Source organism: Cetorhinus maximus, chromosome 7 (genome assembly GCF_964194155.1).
Source record: "Cetorhinus maximus chromosome 7, sCetMax3.hap1.1, whole genome shotgun sequence".
In the NCBI taxonomy this organism is placed as follows: Eukaryota; Metazoa; Chordata; class Chondrichthyes; order Lamniformes; family Cetorhinidae; genus Cetorhinus; species Cetorhinus maximus.
This window is the reverse complement of record NC_135885.1, coordinates 17,052,085-17,066,278: the sequence shown is the minus strand read 5'-3', so window position 1 is coordinate 17,066,278 and position 14,194 is coordinate 17,052,085. Positions and strand designations below refer to the sequence as shown.

The following is a 14,194-nucleotide window of genomic DNA, read 5'->3' as shown; positions in this document are numbered from 1 at the left end:
CTTCTCTCAAGCTGCAGTTAATCTACATTTCAGCACTGGTAACTAAGTGTCAGAAAGATATCAGTATGTGTACAGATATTTGCCATTAAAATATCAGGGGGTGTTACTTGGCAAATCAGTGGAATATACATCCATTTTGGGAGGTATTCATTGTGTATCAGTGATTTGAAAAAAGTAAATGCAGAAATAGGACAGAATCAGATGAAGCATAAACAGTAGAGATGGCAGAGGTATACACAAATAATTGTTTCATTGCTTCATCTTTGTTAATTGTATTTTTTATATTCCAACACATAATAAAAGAGAGATATACAAAGAAACACAAAGAAAGATATATCAATATTGATAAAACATACCTCAGTGCTGAAATGCTGATGCCACTCACACACAAATGCATCCTCAGAAGCCAAAGCCCACATCAACTATGCCTCAGTGCACATAAAGGCACAGACACTACCGACGCAAACATGCAAACTTATCCAACATGTAACTCAGACCATCTTGGGGTTTTGCTTGGAACGGACATATTTTTTCCTGGTTTAAAACCAGACCAGAGGCACAGAAAAGAAAAGTTTACCATGGAACAAAAACAGAAAATGCTGGAAAAACTCAGCAGGTCTAACAGCATCAATGGAGATGCTATCAGACCTGCTGAGTTTTTCCAGCATTTTCCATTTTTGTTTTAGATTTCCAGCTTCCACAGTATTTTGCTTTTATCAAAGCCTAACGTGTCACTGGCTTCACTGAGCAAACCCAGAGATTTGTATAGGCAGGTGAACTTGATGTGAATTGAAGTTATGCAGAGAAGATTCTGTCCAATCTTGCAGTAAAATTAGGCTTGTACTGTTCTTTCATTGTTCATCTTTTGTGTTTATCATTTCAGAAAGGCTTAAACACCCTTAATAATTAAGCTTAATTCTCCCTTAATCCTCTGGCTTTCCATGGACTTCAGACAGTACTTATTCAACAAATCAATAACTTAACTTGAACAGGGTTTATATCTGAGCAGTGGAAAACATTTACATGGTAGCAGACAACTGGTTTAGGTCACCAATAAATTCCAAAAAGTACAAACTTTTGATTCTCGGGTGTTTCCACAGTTCTGGTCACATTACAGGAAGGATGTGATCACACTAGAGTGGCCACAGATGAGATTTACAAGGGTGTTGCCAGGACTGGAAAAGCTTGGCTATGAGGAACGATTGGATAGAGGAAGCTAAGGGGAGATTTAATTGAGATGAATAAAATTATGAGGGGGATAGATACAGTGGATAGGAAGAACCTATTCTCCATAGACAAGAGGCCATCAACCAGGGGTATAAATTCAAACTAATTGGCAGAAGAACTAGAGGGGAGTTAAGGAGAAAATCTTTCACCCAGAGGGTGATGGGGGTCTGAAACTCACCATCTGAAAGGGTGGTAAAGGCAGAAGCCCTCCTTGTAATTAAGAAGCACTTGGGTATGCACTTAAGTGCTGTAACCTACAGGGCTACAGACCAAGTTAGGCTAGATAGTTCTTTTTCAGCCAACACAGACATAATAGGCCGAATAGCCTCCTTCTGTGCCATAAATTTCTATGTTTCTATGTGAGGGCAGAAACAGACAAAACCAAGCTCTCTTATATTCACTTTGATTTCAATACAATGCATTAAGGAACGAACACTCAGCAAAATTACAGCAACGGTCAAGATCTGTGCTGGTCTAGCACAGAATATTAAACAAGCCCAATAAGTCAACTCAGCTCCAGGCAACAAACTGAAATTAACCCGAAGGCTGAATCTGAAAGCCGAGGAAGAAACCCACACTAAATTTTAGACAACCGGATTATTCATTAAATTTGCTTCAGATAGGTAGATTTGCTTTTTTTCTCCCAAAGGAATGCAAGGAGAAACCCTATTACAATGAAGTAGTGGAGGTTGGTACCATTAAAAGTCACAATAAACTAACTCTCCTGTATTTAGAATAGTAGGGCTTTCTCACTAATTACTGGTATTAAACAGATTAGGACTGGCCCTCAAAATAGTTCTGACCTCTTGCCAAGGACTTTGGGTGGGCAGCGCAATTTCTCCACCCACCCACAATCTGTCTGAACTCAAAGGTCCCCCTGTAAGTTAAATAAAAATTACAAGTAATTATAATATATGGGAACGAATGGGAGGAAAACAGAAGTTGTGAGGGGTGGGGGAGTATAGGAGGAAAGAGGAAACTGAACAATTCCACTCCAATTCAAAAACCAAATTGCACCAACAATAAACTAAAAATGGTATTATATTTTCCTCATAACAATATTACAAAACTACACAAAGAAGCAAGTGCAAAAAGTACTTACTTTTGCAATTTTTCCCATGTCTTCCAGAGTTGCTCTTTCATTTTCAAATTGTGTGTAGGCATTTTCTATCCTGGCAATGACTGTGTCTACATTAAGAGTTCTTTTTGGGCAACCTTGAGGGAAATAAAACTTTGGAATGCACTCACTCAGTGCTGGAGGCAAGGGATTCTCTTTCTTTGCTTGAACCTGCAAGAAATAGATAAGACATTTAGCTTAAAATGCATGCAAGGCAAGTCAGCCATCAAATTTGCTACTTTCACAGACCCTGAACAACCTAGCACACAACAGGCTCTATCCTATGATTTAATCTGCAGAGGAAAGATTCTGCATAAATACTACCCAGTAAGTATTGGTTCGGTCTGAAATATGTGGGTTCAAGTCCCATTCCAGAGGTTGCAACATAAATCTAGGCTGATACGGCAGTGCCGTAGTGTTGCATTGTCAGGTGTGCTGTCTTTCAGATGAGATGTTAAATTGAGTCTCCGTTTGCGATCTTGCGTGACATAAAAGATCCCACGGCACAACGCAAAGAAGAACTGCCATGTTCCCCTGGTGTCCTGGCCAATACTTATTCCTCAATCAAGATCACAATGGGTTTCTAGACATTGTTACATTGCTATTTGTGGGAACTTGTTGCATCAAATTAGCGGTTGCATTTTTTACATTACAGCTGTACAGGCTTCATTGGTTGTGAAGGATTTTGTTATCTAAAGGCCATGAAAAACACGATATAAGTGAAAGTTAGTTTTTTCTAGCCAAGTAAAAGTGAACATTTATCCATTGATAGCTTTGGATGGTTTTGACCTACCATCCTTGAGCTGTGGCAGAAATATAAAAAATGATTAAAAGACAGAGAGACACTAGATTGTTTGTGACAAAATTTTGGACTAGCCAAATGGATTGCAAAAGTCTCCTACATTCTTATTGCCACTATTAATTAACGGCTCATTGTCATCCACAACCAACACCTGCCCATCATCTACTGACAGCATTTTAAAGACTGAGATTATGGCCTGGATTTTCAGAGACCGTGCACCTTAACCAAAATAGCGACAGGACCCATATCTGGAAATCATAGGGGTGCAGAGAAGGAGGGGGCAGAATAACATTCACATATGGAAGAAACCCGAACACAGCAGGGCTGTGTTGAGTTCAAACAGACCGCATTTTCACTGGAGCGAGGTCAATTTCCCCCAGTGTGTGACTTACGATTTTTAAGAGCAGATGTGAATAGGTTAAGGTCTGTGGAGCATTCAAGCTGTCAAGTTATTTAAATCCCCTGCTCTTTAAATTTTGAAAAGAAGTGTTGTGTTTCAGAGTTGCAAAAAAATTGCTTGCAATTTCAATAGCTGTTTGTTGACATAACCTGAGGGCCATCATTACAGTTTTATTACTGCTTGACTGCATCCACAACCTATCACAGTGGGGGAGGGGGTTGTTGTAAGTTCCCTGCTTGACTGACAGTTCCAAGACATTACTAAGGGATTAGCAGTCTTTGTTATGGGGCTACGCATACAAATGTTTGTTTTAGTAAGGAATTAAATACTTACATGGCTCCTGAGGTCTGACCATGGTGGATACTGGGTGAGTTGGCATGGAGGGTGTAAAGGCAAAGGTCGGTGGATATGGGGTTATGGGCTGGCTGGAGTTGGCACTAAGTTGGCATAGGGGCTATAAGAGATCACAGGGAGGAGCATGGGTTGGCATGGAGGAAAGAAGGGGCCATGGGGTATAGGTTGGCATGGAGGGTAGGAAGGGCCATGGAGGGATGGGTGGGGCATAAGATGGCATAGATGGGGCATGGGGAGTGGATGGAGGTTAAGGGGTTGTGAGGGGCTAACTGCTTTTATCACAACTGGGACAAAGTTCTAGAGGCACCAAGGCAGGCCTTTGAACCAGCCCGCCTTGGCACTCAGCAGCCTGTGGCTGTCTCCGAATTGTTTCCGTGGGGGACGGAGGCGAGCTTGGCTCCAGCATGCACCCCCCATCCCACTGGAGCGAAAATCCAGCCATTCAAGGGTGTTGCTCCTGAGGCCGGTTCAGCAAGTTGGAAAATTTCCAGACTCTGCACACCTGCCTCGGGAACGAAAATCTGGGCCTATGATTGACCCTTCACTTATGCTTGGCAAAATGACAATGCACCTTGGAACAGATGAAGACCTAATGGACTAAAGTTTAAAAAATAAGTTTTACAAGCCAACATCCATCTATACTGCAAATATGACATGTGGAGCATGCTAGCTGACAACAGAGGGCATGTGCGTAAGCAGAATATACCATCTCCAGTAAAGATTTGTGAAAAAGAGAGAGAAATCAGGTAACTTCGAACTGCTGCAGCGAATTTCCCAACTCTATTGTATACCAGGTTTGAACCACCACCACATCCATTGCACTTTAACTAATGTAAAAGAATATAAAATGTAAACAAATAAAATATTTTAAATGCAACTCCTTAATACAGGGATAGAAAAAGATCTGAGGAACATGTAGGAAGCTTGTATGTGGGAAGCTGACTATATTCAAATAAAGGGGAAGATCATGCTTTCTACATGCATTTAATTTATTTGCAGCAGCGGTTTGAATTTTTTCCTTTTCTGTTTCATATACAAATCAGATATCCTATACTGAAAACTGGATGTAGATATGAAAGCTAGCAAAGAGCACAGTCAAGCCAAAACAATGTTTAAACTGCCAGATAAAGATAATAGTGAAAGTAAAATTAGGACTTACATTTCTATGTTGGACTTTAGGTGTAGAAAAAAGGTTACAAAAATCTTATGCTTCGTGGAGGCACAGAAAAAAGTAAATGGTGTCAAAGAAGGAAAGATTAGGAATGTTGATAAATAGATATTGATATGTTACAAGGCAGTGAGTGGGAGAAAAACATTTTATAAATGACTTGCAGTTTCAGACAGCCAGTAGACAAAAAAAAATTCTTGCATGTTCACAGAATAAGTATAACTCACTGCAAACTTCCTGAGAGTTTCTCAGCTGCTAGAGAAAGCCATGAAAGGTTGCGTTCTGCAAATCAGTCCAATTCTGTATCAGGTTTAAAAGACAACTGTCTGCAATGGCAAGCATCCAGTTTTCTATTTACACTACACGTGCACATCAACAAATGTTCTTTCTCCACTGAAAAGCCAGATAAAATGTTTAGTGAGATTATTTCCTAGGAAATTTAGGTACTATTAGCAAAAGAAAAAAATATGTTTCCCTGTAACTTGGAGAAGCAGTGAGTTGCCCATCTGGCGAACATTCCTCTCTCATTCAAAGCATCAAAAGCAGATCAACTTGTTATTCATCTCACTGCTATTTAGTACAAGAGACAGCATCAGCCATTGTACATGACTTTATTCGACCTCACAAAATCCTTTAATTCTGTCAACCGCAAAGGCTTATGGACTATCCTCCTCAAATTTGGCTGCCCTCAAAAATTTAATTGCCATCCTCAGCCTATTCCATGATAACACATACGCCTTGATCCTTATCAGTGCGACCACCACAAACCCTATCTCAGTGAAGATTGGGGTCAAAGAAGGCTGTGTCATTGCACCAACCCTGTTCACCATTTTCCTCGCTGCAATATTACACCTCACCTTCAGTAAATTATCCACAGGGGTGGAGAGAATCTATGCAGCAGGCGGGAAACTGTTCAAACTATGTCACCTTTAATCCGAAACCAAAACCAGTCAAAGAGCTTCAGGGTGCAAATAGCGCTTGTGTGTGTGTTTACTCAGAAACTGAGCTCCAGGTCACTGTTGACTGCTTCTCTGAAGCTTTGAGAAAATGCTCCTTTCACTAAACACCTGGAAAACTAAGGTCCTCTTCCAACCAGCACCCACAGCAAAACACCTCCCCCGCCGATAAAGATCAACGGCGAGATCCTAGAAGACGTGGACCATTTTTATCTTGGGAGAAGACAGCCATAGACAATGAAATTCACCATCACCTCCAACGTGCCAGCTCAGCGCCTTCAGCTGACTGAGGAAAGCGTATTTGAGGACCAGAGACTAAGGTCATGGTCTACCAAGCAGCAGTGATCCCAGCACTCCTATATGCCTCGGAAACTTGGATGACCTCCTTCAGGACCTCAAAGCACTGCAGAAGTACTACCAATGACGCCATGACAAGAACCTTCAAATCCAGTGGCAAGAAAGGCCATCCAACAGCAGTATCCATCGAGGCACTAATCACTCAAAACCAACTCTGCTGAGCTGGACATGTCATTCATATGGCTGACACCAGACTCCCGAAACAACTGCTCTACTCGGAACTCCCAAGGAGACAGAGGAAACATTTTAGGGATGTCCTCAAAGCATCCCTGCAGGTCAAACATACCCACTGACTGATGGGAGGCCCTGGCTTGTGACTGACCAAAACGGAGAAGGCTCATTCGGGAAGGCACCAAACACATTGATATTCTTCATTGGGAATGTGCAGAGGCAAAGTTGAGGAATTGGAGGGAGTGATAAAACCTCCAAACAACCCATCTACCCAATCCCACATATGCTAGAGCCTGCAGATCATGTATTGGACTCATTAGCCATTTTAGAACCCATCAAATTAGAGTGGAAGCAAGTCATCCCTTGAGCCCAAGGGACTGCTAAGAAGAAGATGGTTATTTGTGATCACTGCTGCAGTATAATGGCTGTCAGTGTTGTCTACATAACAACCACTGCCTTCAATATTTACAGTGTGAACTGTTTCAAATATCCTCTCTCTCCACTCTCTCTAGTTTTTTTGCTGAGTTCAAACAGCCATTGCCATAATAAGGATACAGGATTCTAATACACAACTGCATATTTGCTCGAATTGGGCTATTTATTTTAGTGGATACAGTTACTTAATATTCTGCATTAATTAAAAGTGTATCAGCAAATGCCAAACAGGTGCTGACTGAGGAGGAGCAATTACACTTATGACAAATCTTTATTCCAAGATTCCAGATTTAGAGATTTACAGGGCAAATGGAAGTCAGATTTTTGTCCAATTCCAATCTCCTTCGCAACTATAAACATAGGTTCTCCTACTTCCTTACAAAGGCACAACTCATTCTGTTGTTGAGGCAGGCAGGTAAGCTCTATCTAACCCATTGTAAGTGATGTTGGAGTAGACTACTTTCACATGCTGCATTCCAGTAGCTTTCTGGCCATTGGAAATACACTACCAGGTTCCGATATTATAGGTATACTACTGTTCTTTCAAATTGTGCAGAATATAGTCAGCCACTTTAATAAGGTCAACCTGAAGACAAAGACTGTGAACAGCAAATGTAGACATACAAGGTGCGATGAACACAGCAGTAACCACTTCAAGGCAAAACATTCCATTGCCAAACAATCCTCTACATAAAGATATTTCTCCTCACTCTCTTGGTCCCTTGTCATTGGCTCCCCAAGGAATGAGTGAGGTATACTAACAGCAAATTCACAGCATACTTAAGCAAAGTTACTCTTGTGCTCTATATCCCTGTTTATAAAGGCCGAATGATTCCCATAACTATTTTTCTCTAGCAGAAAATCTTTTGCTGCTTATTATTTTTCCTTAATGTTCCACTGAAGCTTTCAATGTAGATACAAATTTCAGAAAATGTCATTTCATGATGTCTTACTTTTCAAGTTTTGCATTTGAAGGAGCAAAAGGAAAGCTCAGAAGCACAAGTAAAGAAACTCACTTTTTCTGGAACGGACATTGATCGTTACTGCAACACATATATTTCATGGTACAAGACTAAAAATTTTGATTTCTTCCTTATAAGATAGATTTCACCTCCCTGGACATTAGCGTGAGCTGCAGTCAATTGCTGGGAAGGAAATAAAGGGTTAGGGTTGATGGGTGTTGATTGGATTGAAGACGAGTTGGATAATGTACCTAGGTCAGTACTGGGCCCACCTTTGTTCTTAATGAGAGAGAGATTTGGATTTGCAAGAGGGAGCAAGTATTGAAACTTGCTGATAACACAAAGATAGCAAATTTGTCAAAAAGCTAGGCTATCTGGAAAAGTGCTATACATTTTGGGAGAAAATAAAGAATGAGAGAATACACTTGACAGGAAAGATGTGAATGGACAGAGACATGGAGATTCACACAATTTCTTGACTGTGCAAGTACAGATAGATTAAGTCAAAAGAAGTCAACAGTATTTTGAGCTTTATAAATATGTGCAGTTTTTTTAACCTCTCTGCTTTTATAGTCCATGTAGAATGCAATGGTTAGGTCACAGTTATAAATATTACCCAATTTTAGGAGTCCCATTGTGGAAAGGACATTAAACCCAGAGAACATACAGCATAGATTCACAGGATGCTAGAGAGTGAAAACTGTAGTTATGAGAAGGGTAGAGATTTAGAACTATTTACAATGGTGCAAAGAAGGCCTAAAAAGTTAAAAACTTGTTTTTAAGTTTCCTTTTTTTAAAAACACAAAAATTTATAGTGCAGAATAAAATTAATTTTGATAGAGTAAATTGAGAAGGACTATCTCCTCTGGTTGGGAAGTCTGTGAGAAATAGTTGCCATTTTAAAATTACTCATGAAAGGATGATGGGGAAGGTTAGAGAAATGTCTCTACATGGAGGTTGTTGCATATGGAATGCTTTGCTATAGGGAGTAGCTAAAGGAGAGATTATTAAGGGAGAAATGGATAAACATTTGAAGCAAAACAAATTTATGGGGAGAGAACCGGGGAGTGGAATTAGTTTTGGATTGCTGCAACAAATTGGCAACACAGCCACAATTAATTGAACGGTTTAACCCTTATGCTAAAACACTCCACCTTTTCCTCCCAGTTTCTGCCAATCCTTGTTCCTACTGTGATTGGCAACAAATGCTGACCTAGCCAGTGATGCGCATATCCCATGAAAAAATAAATAATGGAGATTTGGTGACTGCTTCACTGAATAACTGGATCCCAACCTTTCCATGACTCTCAAAGACACCCTCCTATGCAGGATTTCACTTTTCCTTCTTTAGTATCCTACACGGTTACCTTTCTATACTTAAAAAAACTATTTACAGCCCATTGAAAACATTAATTGCCTCTGTGACAGAAGTCAGCATTCCGGGCTCTTGACTTCTACTTGTGGTTTTCTTTTCTCCTTCATTTTCTTCAATTCCATAAAAGCATGCAGTTCACCTTTGTTTCCGATGATTACAGCACAGTAATCAGCTGAGTGGCACTAAAATCCATACAGCGATTAGATTTAACTTACAAGTTCCAGGATATTAGAGGTAAAAAGAAGGCTGCAAAAAAGGGAGTAAGCTTTTGACTTTTTTATTCATTCATGAAATGTGAGCATTACTGGCAAGGCCAGAATTTGTTCCCCAAACCTGACTGCCTTGAGAAGGTGCTGATGAGCTACCTGTTTGAACCACTGCAGTCCATCTGGCGTAAGTATATCCACAATGCTGATAAGAAGGTTTTGACCCAGCGACAATGAAGGAATGGCGATATAGTTCCAAGTCAGGATGGCGTGAGGGTTGGAGGGAACTTGCAACTCCCAATTTTACTAAGGTCACCAAGCTTCCAGTTCTGTTGAACATTTGAACCTTGAAGTGAAGTGTCCTGGCCAATATTTATCCCTCAAATCAACACTGCTAAAAATCTGGTCATTATCACATTGCTGTTTGAGTTTGTTGTGCTCAAATTGGTGGCTTTGTTTCTTACATTACACAGTTTCTATACTATACTTCAAAAGTACTTAATTGCCTGTAAAGTGCTTTGGAATGGCCTGAGTTTGGGAAATGCAACATGTAAATGCAAGTCTTTCTTTAATTAAGCAGTTTTCTCTTTTCAGATCCACCAGGCCTCCTGTCTATTTGCAGCACTTTCTATTTTTTTTAAAATAAATACCTTACCTGCATCCTGCAGGATAAAATTATTGTACCTTGGAAAATGTTTTAATTTCTGTCATTTCATCTTCGATTCCCTCAAGTTAGTGCCACTTCAGACGTTTAACCATCTTCTATTTTCGATTTAAGATGTCACACATCATTTGACTCCTCTTTGTTGTGTGCAAGATTTTCTTCCTTTGTTCTTTCCTTTTTATTTGGTCATTTGTAATTTCTTCTAATTTTCATAAAGGGTTTACACACAAACATTCACTTGTGTGTTCCACGTACAGATGGCGAGTGACTTGCTGAATGTGTCCAGCATTTTCTGTTCTCTTAACAAAAATTAGTGCTTGCTTTCACATAAATTTAGAAAATAATGCTGAAACACCAGTAATACAGCAATTCTAATGCCGAGTTAAGAAACCCCCTAAAGTCATGGATAGAGACACTGCTCAAACTTACATCAGCTCTCAAAAGTCCTCCAAATGGTAGTTACTGACAGAAGCTATGAGGGGGAGGAATTGTGAAGCTTTATTTACATTGCAGTGAACTATGTACATCCTACCATGGCAAGGTGAAATTCTGAACAGGAACAATCTTTTGTTCTTACAAGTGAGGTGGCTAGAATGCTTGCTAACGTGATGAGAACATCTAGCTCCAAACCATTCTTACTTACAGATTTGCGAAAGGTTTATTCCTGTCTCCATGCCCCAAAAAATTGAAAAGGAAACAGCATATTAACTATCACTCTGCATCTTATTAAGTGAAGTTTTAGGAGTGTCAATATTAATACAGAAATGTAAATGACCTCTTCTGATATAACGTACATGACTAAACACCCTAAAGTACTCAAAACAGAGCTTTTTTGGGGGGAGGGGGTGGAGCAAGAAGCAAAAGTAAGTTCAGAACTTGAATAATGCTGAAAAGAGAGGCATGTTGGCAAAGCTCTTTGTTATGCACTCATCAGGACAAACGCAAGAATGCCAAATTCCCCATGGCACAACCTTGGCCAGAGGAGTCAACTTACCAGCCAATTAGCACCCTTTTCTCCTGTAGTATAAACTGTTGTGATCACTTGAAATTTCACATTCTTGTGTATGTTCTGATGAGTACAAGACAAAAAGCTTCAGCAACATGTCTCTTTTTTCAGCATACAGAAGTTAGTTAATACTTAATAAACTAAACTCAACCCATGAGCAAATTAACTTCCAATTGCAAAGTAACAAAGTTAAATGCACTACCAGAATATTGTACATATGCAACATTCCAAGTCTGTTGTTACATCAAAAAAACAGCCATCTCAAATAGATTTAACTTATAGAAGACCTTAAGAAAGGTGATGTCATGCAAGATTTGTGTGAACAAGTGTTGAAGACTTGTGCCAGTTTAGGAAATCACATGACACTTTACATCCGCATACAGGTAGTGTGTACTGTAGTGTTCTAATATTTCCCACCATTCCATGCAGACAAAACAATCAGGGCAATGGCCAGGGGCTTATTTTTGGGAGGTAGCTGAGAAAGGCAATAATTTGGTTAATTGGGTCATGATAGAGCATGAGCAAAAATTGACTTTGTTATTGTAACCTGAACCCACAGAGAAGATCATAGTTTTTACACCATGTATATAAAATTACTGATCCTCCAGATTAATTTAAAAAGGCAGTAATCGAGGAGTCAGAGATACTAAACTGCAGAATCATTCCAGGGAGTTAGAAAGGGAGGAATTAATTCACAATCGTTTTCTTTTTTTAGTACTCACGAATCATGATGAATGGAACAAACTGAACAAAAAACAATGCAAGTGTAAGGAAGATGATGGTTACTCTTGCGACAAATGACTCGCCTCCTAACCTCTCAAAGTCTCTCTAGGCTAGAGTCAGAAGAGTGAAGGGATACTCACTAATTGTCTGCACAAGTACAACTGCAACAACACCAGTTGCTGCACATCATGCAGAACAGAGCAGTCTGCTTGATCAGCATCACAAACACCAAATTCAAATGTCTTCCCCTCTCATATCACTAGCACACTATGACTGTACAACTCACTAAACTTAAACCTCAAGGCCGTGCAATTTCTGCCAACAAGGCAAGTGCAACAAAATCAAGGGAATACCATTACCTCTAAGTCACCTGCCACACTGATTTGCATATACATCGCTATTCTTCATTGCTTGGCCAAAATCTCAGAATTCACTACTTAACGCCATGGAACCCCATCAATAGTTCAAGGAGAAGATAAATCATCACTTTCTCAGGGCTAGCTAGAAAAAAAGAGTTTTCTCAGCAGCCAATCTATGGAATAAATTCGTGTAATAAAACCATAAATGAAGGATTAATGATTGCAAAAGCTTGGAGCTATCCAGTTTTAATTTTTACTTTTCTCTTTGCATTATTGCTTTTTTTGTTTGGATGTAGTGGTCAACGTGAGGTGTACCATTGGAGATTAATCTTTTCTACTGGGGCACCAAGTCCCAACAATGATTTTCCATGTCCCCTTACTTCAACTGTGCAACTTAAAACGCTTAGTACAAGACTCAGCATGAAGCTGTCAAATTCTGGCACAAACACCTACTCACTAGGAACTGGAATGAAGTCGCCTGAATTCCATTCACATTGAAGCCTTGCAGTGAATTAGGGTTAAAAGTGATTCTTAGATAATACGTGGACTAATTTGAAAATTGGCTTCTCAAAGCTGCTTCTTACTCCTACTCCAATATGTCCGTGCCTTTGGAATGCTTTACCAAAACAGCTTTCCCTTCTCTGCATTCAAAAGCATCATAAAAGTTCACTTCTTGGGCTAAATTCTCTTCGCTAACTTCCTCTTTTGTTTAATCAGTAGCCACATCATGAAGTGTTTCGCTGTTCATGCATGGGAGAAGTGCTGTGTTACAATCTCCATGGGGTAACCATAAACTAAAGTTACCGAATGACCCTCAAATGGAGAAATTATCAAGGCTTCACTTTTTGTAACTTTATTTTGACACAAATTAGAACCAATGCAAATTAACAGGCAAATGATACTTTAAATAAAAAGACAGACTTCACTTTAAATAGTCGCCACAAAGATATGTCTTATGCAACCACAAATACTCACATCACTTCCCACACAAATGTGGCACCATGTGCAATCTCAATCATTCCAACTCAATTGATTGAGCCCTGGAGTTGCATTCACTGGCGGGTGTAGTCCATCTGAGGTACCTGGATATGGTTAGCACCAACACGGCACATGTCTACCAACCCTCTCCCACTCAGGTCACATCAGTTTTATGGCACAGCTTTGCAGAGTTCCATTTCAGCCAAACAACCAATAACACCCAGTTCATGGTCTGGTCCTCTGATACAAAAGGGCAGAGAGTTTGCAGTCACACCACTTTTTAGGGTTCCTTCCCTTTTAGCTCGCTCATGCATTGCTTCTCCAAGAGCTTCTGGAATTCTACTTCCCTTCTTATTGCCAAATAGAAAATCAATCCTTTTGTAGGTCTTTGCTGGTTTCTCCTTGCATGTATTGTGTTCCTCTTTCTGTCTGCTTTATTTTTATATCTGCATGTGTATGTTGATCACCTGCACCCTCCAGCTCTCTTTTGCATATGGCCACACAGCTTCTGTCTTAACTTCCTTTCTGTTGGTACTACTTCCAGATCACATGGGCCAATATTTCTTATTGTCCAAGAAAATTTCAATCAATCTGTTTATCACTAACGCAAACTCTTAAAAGGCCCTTTAAAACATTCTTAAAACCAATTACAATTCCACAGACCTTGAAGAAATTACAAATTTCCCTTACTGTACTGTTTCCAGGTCAAAGGTCGTCATAGATGTAAATGTAAGTTGTTGTTCCAAACAAACTATCTAATGATGGTAAAAATTTCATTCATGGGATGTGGGTGTTGCTCACTGGGCTAGCATTTATTGCCATCCTTAATTGCCCTCGAGAAGGTGGTGGTGAGCTGCCTTCTTGAAACACTGCGCTCCATGAGGTGTAGGTGCACCCACAGTGCTGTTAGGGAGGGAGTTCCAGGATTTTGACA

The 14,194-nt window shown here is 39.9% G+C and overlaps 1 protein-coding gene across 3 annotated transcripts in view; it reads right to left on the bottom strand.

Annotated features, from left to right (window-relative positions):
* The window catches only part of ppp2r3b (protein phosphatase 2, regulatory subunit B'', beta), a 148,959-nt gene that overhangs the window by 83,918 nt on the left and 50,847 nt on the right, over positions 1-14,194 (bottom strand). For all 3 annotated transcript variants that reach the window (XM_078545111.1, XM_078545113.1, XM_078545112.1), the window contains one exon: positions 2,330-2,515. In XM_078545111.1, coding sequence (XP_078401237.1) covers positions 2,330-2,515 — 186 coding nt within the window. The remainder of the gene's footprint in view (positions 1-2,329; positions 2,516-14,194) is intronic.